The sequence below is a fragment of the Phyllostomus hastatus genome, unplaced genomic scaffold (assembly GCF_019186645.2).
Source record: "Phyllostomus hastatus isolate PE091 unplaced genomic scaffold, TTU_PhHast_1.1 phas_scaffold_46, whole genome shotgun sequence".
NCBI lineage: Eukaryota > Metazoa > Chordata > Mammalia > Chiroptera > Phyllostomidae > Phyllostomus > Phyllostomus hastatus.
The window spans coordinates 21735410-21756933 of NW_025334032.1; the positions used below are offsets into that span (position 1 = coordinate 21735410).

Consider the following 21524-nt stretch of genomic DNA (forward strand, 5'->3'; position numbering starts at 1 on the left):
CCTGACACAAAGTACTCAATAAACACAAGTTACTACTAAATAATCATCACTACAAAGCTGGAGGCAATAATATTAAAATAATAAACTGCAACCTTATTAGTCAACTATTAAGAATCTAGTCCAACCTCTTTTTTATGGCTCAAATAACTGAACCTTGGAAGGGTTAAATAACTGGAACAATTTAAAGAATATGCCAGTAACAGAGGCAGAACTAGAACTCAGATCTGCTGTCCAGGCTGACCTCTAATTTGCTTTGGGGTGCGTTACACTTCAGAGGACAGCCACCCATTTTCCCTAGTGTACTGTGAGGACAGAGACCCACTGAATGCCCCAATTCTGAAGTGATGGTTAACAAAAAAACGTGTAGACAAACACAACGTAAATATGTGTGGTGGTATATTTAACATCAAGAGTATCAGAGTAGTGGAGTACAAGAAATTTTCTTGAATATGCTGCTGCTGCTGCTGAAGAGGAAAAGTGTGTTTCCAAGGAGACAGGGCAGCACTCGCATCTACTAGGGTAACGTGGAGCTGAAGTGATGAAAAACCAAGAATACGGACATACGCTACATCGATATTGGATAAAATAAACGGTTTAAGACTAAGCCAGGCTAGCCTAAAGGATAACTCAACTCAGTAGGAAAAAACAGGAATATGGTCAGTTTCAGGGTCCTGATCTTAACTAAGGTCACTCTGACATAACCCTGGCCTGGAAAGGCCTAATTTGAGTTGCACTGGGTAATAAGTAACATGGTACCAAGTTCACCCCAAAGCAACATAAATCTTCAAAAGCTGGAAAGGAAAAAAAAGGACAAAGAATATAGGATATTTTGATTATTCTGGGCCATCAGTTTAAGAAAGAATAATCAATTTGCTGATGTTGTAAGACCCAAGACATTTCACTACCAAACCTGAACACTGCTCTGACAGCTCAACTTCAAAGTTTTGCTTTTACAGTTGAATACTGTATATATGTAATTGGGAGCAACTTCCTGGCCCTTTTTTCTTTAAAAATCTTTCTTTTTTTTAATTTCACTCAGCATAATTATTCTGAGAATCATTCAAATTGCTGCATGTGTCAATTGTTCATTCCTTTTCATTGCCGAGTTGTATTCTATTGTATGGATATACCACGATGCTTATCCATTCACCTACTGACGGACATCTGGGTTGTTCCGGCTTGGGGCTGTTACAAATAAAGCTGCTATCTACAGGGCCTTGTATGGACATATGCTTTCATTTCCTCGGGTAAATACCAAGGAGTGGAATGACTGAGACTCAGGTAGGTGCATGTTTAGATTTTTGAGACTGCCAACTGCTTTCTAAACTAGATGTACCATTTTGTGTTCTCACTGGCAGTGCATGAAAGTTCTACAACTTCACCAACACTAGACAAAATCAGTATTTTCATTTTAGACATACTAATGGATGTGAGGTAGTATCTCATAGTTTTAATTTGCATTTCCTTAATGATCAATGATATTGGGCATCTTTTCAGATACTAATTTTCCATCTGTACATCTTCTTTGGTGAACTGTTCAAACCTTTTTCCTTTTTTTAAATTAAATTTTGTTCCTAGCCATTTTTTTAAAAGTCAAGTTTCTTCCCCCAATGACTAAGCAGTCTTATTTAAAATGAAAAAGCAATACTACAGAACTGTACTTAAAAATGGTTAATATGCAAAATAATGAGGACACTACTTCCAAAAAAAAAAAAGAAAAAAAAGAAAGAAAAGATGAGAGAGCATTTTGTCACTAAGGCACAAAATTTATGAAACAGATTTCTTTGTTCAACTCACCACAAACTTGAAACAATCCTAATTGTGCAAAGAAAAATCACTAGAACATGAAAGAAAAAAACCAATGACCACAACCACAACTCTGACCTCAGAACTGAATGTCAGCGACATGAAACACTCACTCTTTCTGTGCAGCTGACAGTGATTTTGTGCTGTCCAACATGGCAGCCACTAACCACATGTGATTCCTGAGCACTTGAAATGTGGCTAGTCTGAACTGCAATGTGCTATAAAGTGCACCCTGGATTTCAACAACTTAGGATGAAAAAAATGAATGTAAAGTCCTCATTAATAATGTATACGTATTGAAGTGATAGTCTGGATAATTTCGGATCAATAAAATGTATTTTTAAAAAATATTATCTGTATATTGTATTGTGTATTCTAAAAACTGTTTTCAACGGTTTCTTTTTACCTTTTTTAAAAGTGGCTATTATTTTATACTTGGCTTATATTTCTACTGTCTAGCACTGATCAAATACTTTTAAAGCAGACCCTGAAAATAATGTACCTCCAACTGGTAAGAAAAATATATACACATATAGTATCTTTTTCCCTCCCCATGCCTCCAAAGTGTGACTGAAATGGTGCAATGGAAGAGATTTCCACCTGGAACTCAGGAGCTGTCTTAGGCTTGAGCCATAGCTGTTACTATCTGATCTATGAGTCATTCAGCTTCCCTAGATTTAAGTTTCCTCATCAGTTTTTGTTTTTCATTCAAAAAGTCAACAGAAATGTATTATGCTCCTACTTTTTACAAAGCATTATTCTATTAGTGTAATCTTGAGCTTAGTTTAATAAGAGGTACAGTCCAAACATACTAACAACTATTATACAAAGACAAAATTTAAAAAAAGCCCCCTGAAATGGAGACAGGCCAGTGATTATGTGGCATGTGCATATACATGTATACGTGTTTTAAAAGAGAAAGAATACCTTAAAGGAGCTAGGAAACACTCCAATAACTTGTAACTTTCCTAACTCTAAAATTCTGCGCTCTTACAAAGCATTCATCATGCTCTAGCAAGCATTACTGTGTGACATAGCGACACATGGAATTGATGATATTTGGTCAAGTCCTCCCCTTAAGCATAATGAAACAAGATGTAAATGACATACCACAATGAGGCTCTTTTATACTTGAAGAGACAATTCTGCAGTACAGTTCGACCTTAAATCTCCAGCTTCTATCTCCAGAAAGTATGAGATTTTTCAAATAACAGGTAACCATTTGTGATGTGCATACAGATGAGAGAAATGGTTTTCTTTAGCAAAAACAGCAAGCTAGACTAGAATCGTGATAGAGTAACCACAGCACTCTTTCCATAAACACAAAACACATAAATGCCATAAACACAAAACAACCACACAACATACAATCTCCCCCCACCTCTTTGTCTTCAGGGGTGATGACTGTCCAAAATACCCAGATTGCTGCTATTTCAGTGCTACTGCTGTAAACTGGATGTGTGTGATAACTACTGTTACTTTGATCATCAACTCACAAAAGTCTGCCATGAAAAAACTTTATAGACAATTAAGTCATGTTATATAAACTGAACTCAAAGAGCTCTGTATACAAATATTCCTTTGGTGTCAGCATTCCTTGGACGTAGAATATCCCTGCATTAAGGGTAAGAAAACTGAGACACAAGAACAAATACTGAATTTACCTGTATTTCTTTAGATAAATTTAATTGCATAAGTGTGCTAAGAAATTATACCATGGTTTTGTTAAAAAGGAGAAAAGGAAAAAAAAAAGCCTAACCCTTGATTGATCCACCCCAGGATTCTTATCTGTTAATGGCAAGAATGTTTTATGGGAGAGTGCTACTGTTCTCCCTGCTATCAAAAGCAAAACCTCTGGGGTATACTCCAAATCATTCTGGTTTCCCTTCGCAACTATTCAATAGTTGTAAATAGTATCTAAATCTTTCAAAAGTTTGTTCTTATTCTCGGTCTGGTATTCTAGCTCTAGGGTTACAATTTTCTCATGTTTCCAAAAAAAATTATGATCAGACATTTGCTCCAAATGTAGTTTAAGAAATAACTTAAGGCATAGCCCCTAGTTATAGTATTTCAGAATTTGGTGGAAAAGTTTTTCATATTTACCCGTCCAATCCTTCACTGTGAGAACTTTCAGTCACAGACCTTCCACACATCTCTCTTTCCTGAAGACGACCTAAAGGCAAGCAGTATGGTACAGTGAAAAAAGGGAGCGTGGAGTTGGGAGATGTCTCCCCAGCCTCAGTGCATCTTCTTAATCCCTGTAGAGCTGGCCAAGTCACTGAGCCTCTCTGGACCTTGAGGGCTCACCAAAAATGAAAAAGTTAGACAAGATGACCTGGAAGTTCTCATCCAGATCTCAAAGACTTTGTTTTCACCTGCCCCCAGCAGCTTGACCATTTTACATACCCTTTTCTAGTCCTCCTTCAATGCTCTATGTGTTTCTTAGCTGAAGGACTTATAATAGTAGACTGTGTCCCAATAAAAGTACTTTATGACTTGATTTGATAGCAAGATCTTTATTTTGAATCTCAGGCTACTTTTGACATCAAGGATTTATCCCAGAGATATAGGGGAGCGGGGAATGGATGGGGACATGGACAGGACAGGCTTAGCCACACCGTAAGCGTTGAGGCTGGATGACAGATACCTGCTGATTCACTATTCATTCTATCTACTGCTGTATATCTGAAATTCTCCATACTACCAAGCTGGAAAGATCTGTCAAAAGTGAGAAAAGAATACTGAACTGGCATTATTAGAGGATTCTTTTCTACAGTCTTTGGCAGAAGGATAATTGCTTTTCACACCATTTCCCTTGGGTTGAGATAGAATCTACAAGACATGAAACTAAGCAGAGCTACTCAAAATCCAGCCAAAATGAAGGAAGAGGAACCAGAAAGAAAACTGTTCAACTGATCTCAAGGTTATCAATGAGAAGATCCATGGCACGGAGGGCATGGGCAGTGACAGGCACTAATATATGTAATAGTATGGAACTCACTTCCACAGAGCTATTACGTTTCGGATGGTCCATGTTCCTTAACTTTTCAACTGCGAAGGTGGAACAGAAAGTGAGGAAATAAACAAGACCCTCTGGTAGGAGGATGCCACGCAGGGTGTGAAGTCAAACCAGGAAGGCAAGGAATTTCGGGGGTAAAAAAAGGAAAACTGGGGCTCCTTAGAGAACAAGGGAGAACACACATCCCAAGGAAGCTGAAGGACACAGGAGAAGAAAGTGTGGGCGAAGGCATGTTCTCGTGATGTCTAACGCCCTCTTCAGCCTTACTAGCTGCACTCCTCAGCACTGGGGCAGAGAGCACGGGTGGGCCCGGGATTCACTGGGACTGCGGACTCCACCTCAAAGGGCCAGTTGGGGCCAGGGGAGCCCGGGAGGAGGGCGCCACGCCGCAGGGGCCTGGCTGCCTTCGCAGAGGCGCGGAAGGGGCGCGGACTGTTCCACTGCGGCAAAGGAGGCGGAATGCTGCGACCGGCCAGGCAACCCCATGAAGCGGCAATGGTGTCTCCCGACGGTGGCGCGGGACCGCATCCCAGGATCGCAGGCCCCTCACAGGGCACCAGCCCCGAACCCCACGCTCCACTGTCGGCTCCCTTGAGGCCAGTGACCTTCAGGAGGGAGCCGGCTGGGTCATACTCACCAACCTCGAGGATCCGAGACTCCAAATCCCTGCTGCGCCGGTCCCTCCTGCCGGGGCCTGCCGCTGCCTGCCCAGGCGTGCGTAAGGACGTGCGCGTGCCCGCCCTTTGTCTACGCCGTTTGACGTGACCCCTCGCGTTCATCCCCCACCCTCTCACCATCTAATCTCACGCCCCTCACTCTCACGCTGGCGCGCGCGCGCCTGGCTGTATTGGGCGGGGGCTTTTTGGGGCAGGGCTTTCTTGGGGTCCGGGTGGGACGGGGCTGGGGGTGGGGGGCAGTGCCGCGTCATCTGCCACTGGTGGGTGCACCCGAGGGCCGTGGAGTCGCCCCCTAGCGAGTGAGAGACTGCTGCCTGGGGTAGCCAGGTGCTATCCAGGTCGGGACTGTACCCCCTAGGCCCTGGTTGCCTGCCCCTCATTGTGGGTGTGCCCCGTAATTCCTGCTGTGATAAGCAGAGCGCTTTCTAAATAGGGGGTTCCACATTTTAGAGCTACACCAGGACCCGAGGACTGGCTGCTTCCCCAAGGTTCCGTAGTATAAATTCTGGGGAGGGTGTTATCAGCCCGGATTAACGAGAGGAGGCTTGAGTCGCTAAATTACCTTGTCATCATCATGTGAGATACAGTGTCGTGTGTAAAAAACTTAGCTCACGGTCTGGCACTCTCAAGAAATGTTAGCTGCCACCCCATCATTGCTGAGTCTCATCTGCCTTACTAGTGAAGCCAGGGAGTTCAAGGGGTTGGTGTACAAGATCCCTCGCTGCTGCATCCTTCCAAGGTCTCCCTAAATTTGGAACTGTTCTCTCTACTAAAATCTAGCTGGTGCCTCTGGAGTTTGCTGGTGAATTTCTCACCAACTCTTCAGATCCAAATGCCTAACCCAATCTTATCATCTCCCCTAAAATCGGTCTCACTTAAAAAGATTAGCCCTTCTTCCTGTTCTTAAAAGATGTTTTTTGCCTCCAGTACCAAGCTCTCCCTCCCTCCCACCCTGTTTGTTCTACATACTCTTGTCATATTGTTATTCCATGCTAAATAATCTGATAATAAATCTTGAGGGTAAAGTCCATCACATTCTTGGACCTCAAAGTCTGGCTATAAGTTTGATGAGTGCTCCAGGACACTGGACCACTCATCCTGACACTAACTGTTGTCACACCTATTTGGAATTTACCACATATTCCAGAACTCAATCATTTTTCAATTCATTTAACAAAACTTCATGAAGCCCTCGTTAGATGGCCATTTTTGCCAGCTTCTCAATGATACAAAGTTAAATAATGATGTCCAGAACTAGATTAAGAAGAAACTGGACATCATACATCTTTGTGTCCTTCCCAAAGCCAGGGAGAGGGTTTTAAACGTGGCCACCACCATCTTAAATATTCTTTTCGTTCTTATATCTGACTTTTTCTCCTCCAGAACCAGTCAAAACTTGCGAGTAATCCACCATCTGCTCTGCTCTCCTGTGTATTCATGTTTACATTTTCCACAGTCTTTACCATTGAGTATAGTTCTTTGTATATAATAATTTTAATATTAAAAAATATTTCACACATGTTAGAGATGCAACAAAAAATAGTGTTGATTGATTCTTTGCCCAGTGAAGTAGTGGACTGAGTTACTGGATACACACATACACAAGCGCGTGCGCGTGGGCGTATGCAAACATTCACTACTGGTACATTCTCTAAACTTCTTTAGCGCAGGAAGTCAATCAAACTTCCCTCTAAAGAGAAAACCAACAAGAACTCACTTGACTTCTGGCCAATATGGAAGCATAGGTAGTCACACTGTGCCTCCTTGCACAACCAAAAGAAAGACAACAACAAATTTAAAAAGAGAAAACAACCAGAACTGACAGAAAAATGAACTGTATGGAAGTCCGACGACCAAGGAATTAAAGAAGACACATTCATTCAGACCAGCAGGAGGGGCAGAAATAGGCAGCCGGGTGGAAAGGACTCTGGCAAGGTGACCTATTGAAGACTGGGTGGTCCCACTTTCATATGCAGATAAACTGGGAGGAACAACTGGGGAGAGAGCTAGACCACACAACCCAGGGCTCCAGCGCAGGGAAATAAAGCCACAAAGCCTCTGATTGAAAACACCTGTGGGGGGTTGAGACAGAGGGAGAAACTCCCAGCCTCACAGGAGAGTTCACTGGAGAGACCCACAGGGTCCTAGAATGTACACAAACCTACCCAACCAGGAATCAGCACCAGAAGGGCCCAATTTGATTGTGGGAAGTGGGGAAAGTGACTGAAAACCAGCAGAGAGTGGAGCAAATGGCATTGTCCCCTCTCAGACCCCTCCCCCACATACAGCATCACAACCCAGTGACCTGGGTTGCCCTGCCCTGGTGAACACTAAGGCTCTGCCCCTTACTATGTAACAGGCAAGGTGAGAGAAAAAAAAAGAATAGTGTGAGGGGGGGCTGGACTGGGAGTAAAAAAAGGAGAAAACTGTATTTGAACAATGATTAAAATAAAATTGAAAAAAGAACAAATGAAAGAACAGATCAAAGTTTCAGAAAAAATACAACTAAGCGACGAAGAGCTAGCCAACCTATCAGACACACGGTTCAAAACACTGGTAATCAGGATGCTCACAGAATGGGGCAAATATGGTCACAAAATAGAGGAAAAAGTGAAGGCTATGCAAAGTGAAATAAAGGAAAATGCACAGGGAACCAACAGTGACAAAAAGGAAACTGGGACTCAAATCAATGGTTTGGACCAGGAGGAAAAAAGAAACATTCAACCAGAATGGAATGAAGGAACAAGAATTCAAAAAAATGAGGAGAGGCTTAGGAACATTCAAGACTTGTTTAAATGTTTCAACATCTGAATCATAGAGGTACCAGAAGGTGAAGAGGAAGACCAAGAAATTGAAAACTTATTTGAACAAATAATGAAGGAGAACTTCCCCAATCTGGAAAAGGAGACAGACTTCCAGGAAGTCCAGGAAGCTCAGAGAGTCCCAAAGAAGTTGGACCCAAAAAGGAACACACCAAGGCACATCATAATTACATTACCCAAGAATAAAAGTAAGTAGAGAATCTTAAAAGTAGCAAAAGAAAAGGAGACAGTTACCTACAAAGGAGTACCCCTCAGACTGTCAGCTGATTTCTCAAAAGAAATCTTGCAGGCAAGAAGAGGCTGGAAAGAAGTACTCCAAGTCATGAAAGGCAAGGACCTACATCCAAGATTACTCTATCCAGCAAAGCTATCATTTAGAATGGAAGATCAGATAAAATGCTCCTCAGATAAGGTCAACTTAAAGGAGTTCATCATCACCCTTACTATATGAAATATTAAAGAGACTTACCTAAGAAAAAGAAGATAAAAAATATGAACAGTAAAATGACAACAAACTCACAGTAATTAACAACCACACCTAAAACAAAAACAAAAACAAAGTAAGCAAACAACTAGAACAAGAACAGAATCACAGAAATGGAGATCACAAGGGGGGTTATGAGTGGGGGAGTGGGAGGGGTAGAGAGGTGGGGAGGTACAGAGAATAAGTAGCATAAATGGTAGATAGAAAATAGACAGGGGGAAGTTTAGAATAACATAGGAAATGTAGAGCCAAAGAACTTAAGTGTATGACCCATGGACATGAACTAAAGCAGGGAAATGTGGGTGGGAGGGGGCATGCAGGGCAGAGGGGAATAAAGGGGGAAAGTGGGACAACTGTAATAGCATAATCAATAAAATATATTTAATTAAAAAAAGAACTGGCTTGATACAGTTTCCCTAGGCTTCAAAGTTTTGATTGCAAAGGTCAATGATCAGGGCAGATTTCTGTCATATTTGTTTCTAGGCACAAGTAATACAAATGGGAAAGATAATACGAACAAGTAATGCTTGAAAAGTTAGACACAAAGCAGGTTTGTCTACAGAGAAGGCCTAATGTCTATAGCATGACCGGGCTCATGTCCTTTTTACTGTGAATTTGGACTCTCTTTAGATTATTTTTTAAGGTCTTTTCATACTCTAGAACGAAAATACTGTTGTACTACAAAAACTATGCGAATTTTTTTTTTTAACCTGCTGTAGGATAGCCCATTCAAACAAAGGGATCACAGTGTTTAAGGTCTCAGTGAGAGGTCTAACAATCCCCATCCCATTTTTACTTTGAGCTCATTTCCCAAAGTGGGCCTCTGCAATCACTGTGTTTGCTATGCATATGGCACACAGTGCTTTTAACCTGTGAAGATTCTCCTTTTGTAAGATACTCCTCCCCCAGTAGAGTATTACCATAGTGTGCTGTATACCTTCTTTCCCTTCCACAGTCACCTTTCACAGGTGCAAAGGCTTTGACAGTCATTAAGAGGTAAATCCACAATTGTTTACTACACAACCAGCCACACCAAAGCTCATTTCCAAGCACCAAGAGAAAAAAAAGCTAACTTAACCAAAGGTGTGCTAATTACATTTTAAAATTGTGGTAAAGTGCACATAAAATTTACCATCCTACTGATTTTTAGGTGTACAGTTAAGCATATTCACATTGTTTTGCAACCAATCTCCAGAAATTTTTCATCTTGGAAAGTAAAACTATACTCATTTAGTAAAAACTCTCCATTCCCCCTCCTTCAAGCCCCAGGAAACCACTGTTCTTACTTTCTGTTTTTATGAGTTTGACTACTACATATTTTGTTATGTACAATGTGTACATTTTTGCCCAAATTTCTGAGGGAAAAATAAGGGTGTGCATTATACATGGGTAGTACTAATTCTATATATAAATGTATTTTGTAATTATTTGTTACATTAAATTTCTTGTACCATATGTTTGAAAATAAATGCTACAGTTCCTTTATAATACAAAAAACAAGCATCTAAGTATAAATAAATACATAATTGAAGTAAAAAATTAAAACAAAAGAGTTTTTTTCCCTGAAAGTTTGGGCCAAAAACATGGGTGCACATTATACACGGCAGAATGCAGTAGATACTCATACTCATGGTCATATCCTTTATGAGTGAAATCATGCAATATTTGTCTTTTTGTGACTGGCTTATTTTACTTAGCATAATGTCCTTTAGTTCATCCCGAGATATAGCATGTTTCAGAATTTCCTTCCTTTTTAAGGCTGAATAATGTTCCATTATATGCATATACCACATTTTCTTTATCCATCCATCCTCGATGGGCATTTGAGTCCCTTCTGCCTTTTGTCTATGGTAAACAATACTGCTATGAACGTGAATGTACACATATCTGAGACCCTGCATTCAGGTCTTTTGGATATATATCCCAAAGTGAGGTAAAAACTACTTCTCCTTGCACAGCTCTCCATTTTCTAAAATTCACTTCCACCTTCCTCAGATTCTCAGGGAAAGAAAAGGGGAACTTCTAACTAGTTTAATAGTAATTCACAATCTACAGTGGAAATCACGTATATTAAAAAGGCCACTTAAGCTAACCAAAATGAAATTTCTTTTTTGTTGTTGTTGTTAAAGTAACATTGGTTTCACACTATATAAGTTTCAGGTGTACAGCATTGTAATTTGACATCTGTATACACTGCAGTTTCCATCTGTCACCAACAGCTGACTCTCTTTACCCATTTCATCCACCCCATCTACTCCTCTGATGACCACCAATCTGTTGTCTGCACCTGTGAGTGTGCTTTTGTTTTGTTATATATATATTCTGCATGTGAGTGAAGTCATATGGTACTTGTCTTTATCCATCTGACTTATACACTGTAATTTTTAGCAAATATTCACTTCAGGGCTTAACTCCATCAGGAAGTTTTCTCTGATCTCCCCTTAGGGGCTTATTATCCATGTCTCCCTAACACTCTGTGTGTCTCTAACATTATTTATTTTTAGAGATAACCTATTTGTTTGTTTGGCTCCCCTCACTGGACTGTTTTGTTTTATTTATTTTTCTATTGCCAATCATTAATGTAATGTCTGGCATATAGCGGTGGCTCAATAAATGTTTATTGAGTGAAAACTCATGATGACCACCAGAAACTTGACAAATTATGTGTGTTCAATAAAACTATGCACTAATGAACTAATACTTAATGCATGAAGTTTGGTAGACCAATATATGGGGTGTGTGGGAAAATTAATAAAAGTGTTCTAAAGAGCAAACAATGATATTTATCAGAGCTCACTGAATAAAAACATTGCCCAGACTGTGTGTGTGGGGGGGCCCGCCCACAGGCCCCCCCCTACATCGACCGCCACAGATGAGAATAAGCCTACCAAGACATGATCTGCCTGGGGAGGAAAGGTGGCCGATCTCTCAAAGGAGAAGGACTAAGAGCCTTTTCCTCAATGGCTTTTATTGGGTTCGTTTACATAAGAATTCAGGTAAAGCTCATTACTCATTGCCCGGAAGTATGGATCAAACAACAGAGAACAAGGAACTCTGAGGGCCTATTTTGAGTGAGGGTCAAAGAGCTGTAAAACTTTCAGGAACAAACTTACTTCTTCCCTGGACCCTTATCATTCAACTGAGAGCATTCTAAACAAAGCAGGTTTCACAGGATTTTACATATTCTTTCTTAGGCCTGGTCACCTGGGGAACCCACCCTTTGCAGCACAGGGCTGCACCACCCTGTCATTGTTTCAGGCTTAGGTGGAGCAAGGGAAGTAAGGCAGCCAAGAAATTGGGAGATTTTCTCGCAGACAATGAGGACTCAGGCTATGTCAAAGCCAAAGGGCGAGGGTCCATCATCCCCTTTTGCTGTAGCCCCCAAAGTCCTTCCTTGGGGGCCTCCCACGTGATCGTGCCTGTCTTAGATCATTCCCCCCTTGGGGAATCTTACCCGTCATTGTCTAACTGACCAAGCATTGAGGACCAGTTATGGATGAAGTAGCAGAAGCAGCACTCCTGCCAGGGAGATAAGCTTGTCTCTTTGGTGGTTTATGGTTCCAAGGTCATTCTCTCAGCCTTAGCCTTGGCGGGGGTTACAGCTTCTGATACCAGGCAGGGTGGTTCCCAACACCAGACAGGAAATAATGTCATAAATTAGACCAGTTTATCTTAGCCTGGATGTTTTAGAGGACAAAGGAGTCCTGGGACACTTTTGTCTTTTTGAGATGATTATAAGTAAAACAAACAAACAAAAAAAAAGAATTACAGGGTTATAGCTGTGGCACACAGTACATATGTGTGTTTCCAAAATTAACAATTTTAACAAAAAAGGGCTGTAAACACAGTGTGGTATTTACAAAATGAGGCTTTATAAAAATATTAAATATTACTTTAAAGTGTACTGTAAGCAATGAGACACAAATGTGAAGTTCAAAGATGACTAATGAACAGCATCCTTTTCAATCCCGTTAGCTAGCTCTGTGGTTGTACGTGTACCAATTGAGTAGTTTTGTTGGTTAGAGTGTCATCCCAATACACCAAGGTTGTGCATTCTATCCCTGGTCAGAACACATTCAAGAATCAACCAGTGAAGGTATAAATAAGCAGAACAACAAATTGATGTCTCTCCCTGAAAATGAATGAAAAACAAAAACCTAGCCGTGTTTGGTGTGGCTCAGTGGACTGAGCGCTGGCCTGAGAACCAAAGCGTTGCCAGTTTGATTCCCAGTTAGGGCACATGCCTGGGTTTCAGGCCAGATCCCAGTAGGGGACACTTGAGATGCAACCACACATTGATGTTTCTCTCCCTCTCTTTCTCCCTCCCTTTCCCTCTCTAAAAATAAAAAATAAATACAATCTTTTTTTTAAAAAGTCTAGATTCCAGGCCCACTATAACTGTGAGACCTGACCTACAAGGTCTTCTAGGTTTTTCCCTCCCCCATGGTAGGCCCTGACTTGAGTTGCATTTTTTTGCCAGAGGCTCATGGATGAGATTTCAGAAAGCCTGTTTCATTATAACTACATTACAACACATTCCAGGGGTAAAGTCCCCTTCATAGCTGGCCACTCGTGTTTTCTACTGATTCCTACCAGCTTTAATTTCAGAGAACAAGCCCCAGCCCCGGCACCATACCCAGTGGGGAATGCCCACCCTATTCATGACCATCCCTTAATGGAGTCAGCACTACAAGTCTGGACAGGGAGTGGGAGGAAACAGGGGCAGCTTCAACAACATCCCTTATTGATAACAAAGGTGCCCTGTGTTCCTACTGGCCCTGGAAGCGGGCGTGTTTGGCTTCTTCTGTCATATTTGTGAGAACTTGTCTATGACAGATATTTAGAATGAGGACCGTTAGTTCAAGCAGAATGCACATTTAGAATTCTGATGGGTACGTATAATAGGAGACCTTTGGGAGGTTTCATGCCAGTGGATGACATCTAAAGCTCCTCTAATTTCAACCTTTCATTTTATTTTTTTAAAATTTCATTTCTTTATTTTTAGAAATGGGGAAGGGAGGGAGAAAGAGAGGGAGAGAAACATCAATGTGTGGTTGCCTCTTGTGGGCCCTCAACTGGGGACCTCACCTGCAACCCAGGCATGTGCCCTGACTGGGAATTGAACCAGTGACCCCTCGGTTCACAGGCTGGCACTCAATCCACTGAGCCACACCAGCCAGGGTTCATTTCAACTTTTTAAAGGTGCAGAGCCCCTTGATTCCCCATCTAAAAAATACGTGGGGACAAGTTTTCAGGTGGGTAAGACTCCACATCAGAGCAGCAGGGTAGACCAGGAACCCCCCTATAGGGCTGGCATTGTCCTCTCGGTCAGCTGGTACCTCCTAGGAGGCAGCAGATCCTGGGGGATAGGGACTGACCTGGTGGGTGGGGTCTCTGAGCCTCCCTGAGACCCTAGGCCAGTGATTTCGCTTCAGGAATCAGTTTCCATGAATGTCAGACCCTGGATTGAGTCAAATCAGAATGTTTTTTCAAGTGTTTCCTTTATTGTAATGGATCTCATTGCCACACTGAAACCAACACTGCAAAGTGGAACTGCTCAGTAGAAATGGGAATAGAAGACCCAGGTGACAACATGAGAGTCCCCCTCCCTAATCTCTCAGAGTCCTCAGGTCTCAGGGGAACTAGTGAGAGCTCTCACCAGGCCGTTTGGATCTTTTGGGTTCTCAAATAAAAGGGATTGCACTCAACCCCTTCCACAGTATTCCCCAATTTTCCCTCCTCCTTTCCCCTCCTCCCAAGAAGAGCTCTGAAAATTAACAAAGCTGAGCACTCAAACCAGTGGCTGAGCAGGAGCCTGGAAGGAGGGGAGGGAAGAGGGGAGGGGGGACAGGCAGGATGTGGTTTGGCTAGTTTCTCACTTAAAGTTTCTCTGAAAAATTCCAGTCTATCTTGTCATGACTGACATGAAGAGTAAGGTAGCTGATACACGGACAGGTGGGGGACTTGGGGCACTTTGGGGGGCAGGGGGCCCTGGTCATGGGATCTAGGGCTGCTGCTGGGCTGTTCCAGGAGGGTGAGGAGCTGCCAGAATGAGCGGGTCATGGTTTCCATGCTGGTCCGTCATCCTCCAGGCTGTTGGGGGAACTGGGTGTGTGGGGTCCCAGCGCCCCCTAAGCCAGGCAGGATGTCACACCCATCTTAGTGATGAGCGAATGGAGGCCCCACGTGAGCTGCCTCTCTGGCTCCCTGGGCTGGTAAAGCTCAGGGCTGCCTGACCGCAGCAGAGCTGAGGAGGCTGTGTCTGAGCTGGACTCAGGCCCTGTCTTCCAAGTCAGGAAGCACACCTGTGGGTAAGCGGTTCTTCCTGCCATCAGAGCAGGTTGGACCAGAAGGTCTCTGGCCTCAGCTCCATGTACCCTCTTCGCTGGAGCCCAGAGCCTGGGGAGTCAGACAGCCAGTGCTGGGATCCCAATTCCATTACTTACCAGTCCTGTGACTGGTGATTCACCTCACCTTTCTGGGACTCAGCCTCCTCTTCTGTGAAATGGGTGATGTTAAATGACCTCTCCCATGTCAGGGATGAATGGGGTACCGTTGATTGTGCTCTCAGCCCAGGGCCTGGAGCAGAGTGCAGTAAAGGTGGGGAGGAAGACTGTGATTCTTGGGGAGGACCCCAAGATAACCTGACTCTTCTGTTCAGCTGTCAGGTCCTTGATACAAATCCCAGCACCAGTGGGAGATCCCACTCCTGAGACCAGCTCAAGTGCAGCCCTTCCTCAGCAACGGGGCACAGTGGGGACACTTGGGGTACATTGGGGTACAGCTCCTCCCAACTCTACTGGGAAGGATATTATGAACCTCCTAGGGTTCCCTGAAGCTCGAGAGGGAGGAGTTGACCGTACCCCATCTCTCTGATGTGTCTACGTACTGGGGAGGGGCGCTCTTTATTTGTTGTCAATAGTAAATGTTGGATTTGAGAATTATATTAGAATCCTGTTTCTTTTACATTCTCGGCATTGTGCTATGGTACTTTTTCTTCTTGTGCCCACTGAAATGAAATTCAGAATGTCACATTCCTCTTGGAATTAAAACATCTTGCAAGGTCGTCAGCTCACTCTCTATATGGGAGAAGGGAGAAGGGAGAGGGGAGAAGGGCCAGCCCCCCTCCCTGGCTCTTGACAGCCCCAAGTATGCCCTACTCAGAGGGCAGGTTCACTTCAGCATCCTTAACCTGGACAAGAGGCAGAGACAGCCCCTCAGCACCCCTGGGATTTAGAGGTTGAGGGCGCTTTCACAGGCATTGACATACCCCCGGAAATGGAGGTCTCTAAAAATAACAATTGCCAGGAGCCCTTCCTGCCCCAAGACTGTGGCTGCCTTTTTACAGCTCTGGAGGTGGAGGGAACATTTTCTCCTTCCCTTGTTGAGATTTCTTTTAACCAGATATTAGGAACTTGGTGTTTTCTAGGTCAGTCTCTGGAAGTGCATCAGTGCTAAGTAGGAAAACAATGTGAAAAGACCAGCATGTGCATGTGGTGAGGACAAGCCAGAGGAAGAGCACTGTCCAATGGACTGAGGGCAGGCAGGACTTTCCATCCTCAGGCCCCTCTCATGGCTCAGTGATTATCCTTTACCTAGACTTGAATCCTCCTGGGAGCCTTGGCCGTGACCTCTGGATTCCTCTCCTGCTTGTTTCTTATGAGAGAAATGATTTGTGATACAGCTTTTAAGGCTACCACGGGGCCTTGTTCCATAAACACTGTTCCCTGTGATCTAGAACTTCCACAGTCCTGCAATTCCTTATGCAACTGTTTTCCAAGGCAGAAATTTCCTAGAAGGCTGCCAGCGTCTCTATCAGGTACACTGTGGCCATTCCCCCTTGGCTGGGCCTAATGGATCATGGGTGAGCTCTGGGTGGCCAGGGTGAGATCGTGATCCTGGCCAGTGAATGACCCCACACTCTTCTTTGCTGCCCAGGGTAACTTCTGGGCCCGTGTGGTTCTGAGGTCCATAATCTCAAACAATCGCCAGCTTACACACCCAGTTGTGCTGTTGCCAACGAGACCTGTAGGGACAGCTTAACCCAAGCCTGTAGAGATCATAGCCCCTGGAATGGCTGTGTTTTTTCCTCAGTCTTGTGCTGTGGGTATGTTATGGGGGCAGGGGGAGGGTGGGACGAGGAGTATTAGTATTAATTAAAATACTGAATGTTATCAGTGTGGGCAAAAAGCAGACACTGCTCTGAGTTCACCCCCAGTACCCAGCTTATGATCAGGAGCGAAAGGTTTACCACCTGCATTCGAACGTTATCTCTAGGAAATATCCTGTACGAGCAAGGGCCAGATGAATTGCTTGGCACTTCTGAGTGACCTCCCACTTCTCTGATGGTTGCAAATGTCACCCAGACATCCAGTTGGTAGACTGTGCCAGGAAGCCTTTTCAGGACAGCCAGAAACGGAGGATAAATCCTGGTTCCTGGCAGCCCAGGCGCTTCCTGATGTTGCACAGCCATCCAGGGGAGTGATTATCGAGAGTGAAGACAGATAAGGCTGTACTTTGCTTACAAAGAGAAAGAGCAGTGCCAGTCCCCGGGGCCAGTCCAGGGCAGGAGGAAGGCACAGGCGTCTGATGGGCTTCTCCTGCCAGACTGTGAGGCTCCTGAGAGCCAACCCTATGTGTAGGAATAGTGAATAAATCTTGTGCCCACCACGTGGCCAGGAGGGATCATTTTCGTATCTTTGGGTTTCCAGTGGCCAGAAATGCCCCAATAGTCAACAAGAAGGGACCCACGTTTGCAGCAACAGTGCACTCAGCAGTCTTTGCTCACTTTAACTTTTTACATGATATATATCTATGTACATGTGGTGCTCAGACTTTTTTATAACAATAAATAAGAAATGCTCATAACCATCAAATATGTTTTTGCCACTGATCACCTTTTCATAGCTATATTGGCAGCTACCTTCTTCCACGTGCCATTTCAGGTTTCCTTTGTCCTCGTCCAGCACCTCTGCACTTTGTGGTCTCTGCCTGGTTGGAGGGCCCTGAAAGGTTACTAGTCATACTGCCTGGATTGTTTTTTGTAGTTTTCCATTGACATTAGTCACAGGGCATGGTGATGCTAAGAAACACACTAGAGAACCTCCTGAATTCCAGACATAGTCTTCCTAACCTCCATGGCAGAGTAGCAGAAGGAAGCCTGAGTCCTCAGGTGACATCAAGGCTATAAAGACAGTGTCTGCTTTGGATGTAGAGATGAATAGAACGCAGGGGGAAAAAACCTGTGGGAAAAACCATTTGGTCTGTTCCCTCTTTCTCTGCATTGAATCCAGCTAGACTCTTCTAGCAAAGGCTCCTCAATAAGCAGCCTAAAGCCTCGCCAGCAGGGGCAAGCTATGCTGTGCTGCTTGGGTTTGCGGGAGTAGTCCGCGTAATGTCTACCCGGAAGACCACAGATGAAGATACTCAAGGGCTAAGAATTAAAATTACATAATGCCACCCACGCACACATTTGTGTGTGAGCTTCGCACCCTCAGTCATTCTCCAAGAATGCTCTCTCTAAAGATTATAATAATGATAACAATTAGCTTTCCTTTTTGACTACTTAATACCTGCTAAGCAACATGATTGGCAAGCCTTCCGTGCATTATCTCAGTTATACTTATCATCTTTGAGGGCTTTATTCCCATTTTGTAGCTAAAAATAAGAGGCTCAGAAATATTAAATAACAAAGGAAAAAATTACTAAGAACCTAATTTAAATACCTAGCCAAACCACCTGTCAAAGAAAGGGATAAAAACACTTTTAGACAGTCTCTGAGCTGACCTCCCATGGGCCTTCCATAAGAGAACCAATAAGGAGAAATGTAAACCTAGAAAAATATAACGTAAAATAAAAAAGTAATAATGAGGAAAAGAAGAAAATTAGTGTATCTAAATTAGTATTAATTTTAACATAAGATATTAAAAATATTGTAACTAAAATCGCAGGTGGTTACCACATGGGAGAACAGGGGAGAGAAGATTAAATTAATAATTCAGCCCTGGCCAATTGCTCAGCTGGTCGGAGCATCGTCCCATGGACCAAAAGGTTGTGGGTTCCATCCTGGTCAGGGCACAAGCCTGTATTGCGAGTTCCATCCTTGGTCGGGGTGCATATGGGGGGCAACGGATTGATGTCTCACATTGATGTTTCTCTCTCTCTTCCTTCCTGTCTCTTTAATCTTAATAAAAACATATCCTCAAAAATTAACTCATTTTTAGGGAAGGTAAAAACACTGTAGATTCTGTATTATTGTTTAATGCATTACTCTCAGAAGCTGATAGATATGTCACACAAATGTAGTATAGTGAAGAGGATTTGATAATACTACACACTTGATCAGCCAAACAGACAAGTAAATCCCAACAAGCAGTGGCTGATTGTTAGAGCAGCGATGCTGAAAATGTCTCTCCTGATGCTGTGATACCCCAAATGGCATGTCAACCTTCATGAATCAAATTTCAAATGCACATAAATCTAAAAAATGAAGGAAAGTCTGGCATTTCATTATATACAGCTCTGAATCAACATACAACAAAGGGCAGAAAAGTAAAGACCTAGAAGTAGATATCTTATCTTAAAACATTAGATATAAAAAAGTTTTTAAATAAAATACTATTTTGGAATCTATTGGAACATTACACGAAAAGAATAGCCATTCTGACTAGGTAGGTTTTATTCCGGGACTGTGAAAGAAAAACACTGAATAAAAACCCATGGCTGATAACTCTCTGTTGACTTTAAATTACAAATAACACACAGAGCAAAGAAAAATGAGAGTGTATCATGAAAAGGAAAGATCTTTCTCTCCTCACCTGAAACTGAATCTCTCAACTCAAAAAGATCACTGTGTATATATTCTATGTCACACAAAAAAGTTTAATAAAGGAAAGTGTTGGTACATTAAAAAAAAAACCTCAAAGCGAGAAAACATTGTGGACACTGCAAAGAGATGTTAATAAAATGCCGTGCTCCGTTTTGTCTGTACCATCTTCTTTTTTTTCCTAGCGTTTTCCAGGATGTCCTTCCTGGTCCCTCATTTTCTCGGCCTCGCTAGCCAGTCTGTCTGCGATCAACGCTATTGCCAGTCTCTCTCTTGCCATCTTCATTCTCCTTTCCTGTTTCCTGATGTCTTTCTCAGTCACCAGGAATTGTTTGCAGTGGAGCTGTAGGTTACCCAGACCGGCTCCTGGAATCATCTCTGCCATACGTGAGGACCCGGTGGGGTTGCACGCGGAGCTGCCATGAGGACCACCTGTGAGAATACCTGGCAGGGACTCGCCCGTGTGCTTAGGCACAAGTTTTTGCAAGGATTTGGGAAGATCGAAGGGACTTAACAGTTGTCCTGTGCTGCTGCAGGCCTGGAGTCCTTGAAGTCTCTTCTGCCAGCACAGCTGCAGGGGCTTGTCCAAGGTTTCCTCCCAGTGATGGTATCTGACTTCATTGCCTGGGTGGGATATGATTTTTGTAACTGGCCTCTTGAGTATATAATTGGACATCCTCAAAGGAATGGAGATACTTAAATCAGGCTTTGGCTTGGGTTGGTTTACCCACTCACGATGCTTCCTCTGTGAAGTCTTGACCATCATATTTCTTTTCCATTTACTCTATAAAAAGTAAATTGTGAAATTGGATCTGCATGATAAATGAAGCCTGACTTCTTAGGATAATTACTTTCAGAGCTGTCTTGTACTCCCGCCCTCCCTCTGGGGACAGCTCTGACCAGCATCCTGCGACATCATCGAGCATATTTGTGTCAAAACCCAGAACCTACTCCAGATGATTTCTCCTCCAACATCTTATAAGACCCTCTCCTTTATGAGTATAATTATATTCTCTTTTTGCCCTTGTCACTCTCAACTGCATCTGATTGAGTCTTGGTACTCTCTCATGATACACCGTCCCCAGGCTTTTTCTGTCCAAAATCCTACCATTCTTCTGTTATGTGACTATTCATTTGGTTAATCCATTGACCACTTGTGTTTTAGATCTAAAATCATTAGTCACATCACCAACTAACCGACTTTTAGCGACTCGGTCCCTTGTCCCAGAAGTTTGGTCATAAATAATTCAGAAAATAAATAATTAATTCAGAAAACATACTCGCTACAAATTTCTGAATTGCAATATTTTAGAAACACTCATGTAACACATACCTATTTTTCAAAATTGCAAGTTATGCAAGATCACCATTTTCTTATTATATTAATTTGTCCACTCCTGTTCTTATCAACTCGAAGGCACAGCTCTTTGGAAAAGATAGCAATGCTGGGGGAAGTAGAAGGCAGCAGGGAAAGAAGAACAAATAGGAGATGGACTGGCTCCATAAAAGAAGCCAGAGGCGTGAGTGCAGAGGAGCTGAGCACAGCTGCTGAGGACAGGACACTGTGGACGTCACTCATTCCTGGGGTTGCCGGGAGTCCAGGCTGAGTCAGTGGCATGGAACACACACATTCCAGTCTATCCCGGGTTCTGTGGACTATGATCTCAATAACTCCCTGGAATAGTCCAAGATTCCTTACCACTCATCATATCTGCCTGGTAAAACTTCAAATCTGAAGGCCCTGATTATCTGCCAGGCCGTAGCTACTGCTGGTCTTAAGATAACTGCGTGATATTTTGTACCACTGAACATAAATACCACTGTAAACACCAAATCATCTGAACCCGTCGGGAAGCATATATAATGCCTGAAAGTCTTACTTTCTTTTTAT

The 21524-nt window shown here is 43.0% G+C and overlaps 2 protein-coding genes across 7 annotated transcripts in view; both read right to left on the reverse strand.

Annotated features, from left to right (window-relative positions):
- The window catches only part of GPAT4 (glycerol-3-phosphate acyltransferase 4), a 35276-nt gene extending 29669 nt beyond the window's left edge, over nucleotides 1-5607 (reverse strand). Inside the window, exons 1-2 of one of the 6 annotated variants that reach the window (XM_045821308.1) lie at nucleotides 5463-5607; nucleotides 3910-3979 (exon numbers count right to left, since the gene is read on the reverse strand). The gene's annotated coding sequence lies outside the window, so the exon portion shown is untranslated. Of the gene's footprint in view, nucleotides 1-3909; nucleotides 4109-5462 lie in introns of all 6 variants that reach the window. The other 5 variants (XM_045821309.1, XM_045821310.1, XM_045821312.1 and 2 more) reach the window with 5 other exon arrangements.
- Nucleotides 5608-19814: 14207 nt separating this feature from the next.
- On the reverse strand, nucleotides 19815-20396 carry MBD3L1 (methyl-CpG binding domain protein 3 like 1). The gene has a single exon (XM_045821177.1). It carries the CDS (start codon nucleotides 20394-20396, stop codon nucleotides 19815-19817), a length of 582 nt encoding a protein of 193 aa, XP_045677133.1.
- Between the last annotated feature and the right edge of the window lie 1128 nt (nucleotides 20397-21524).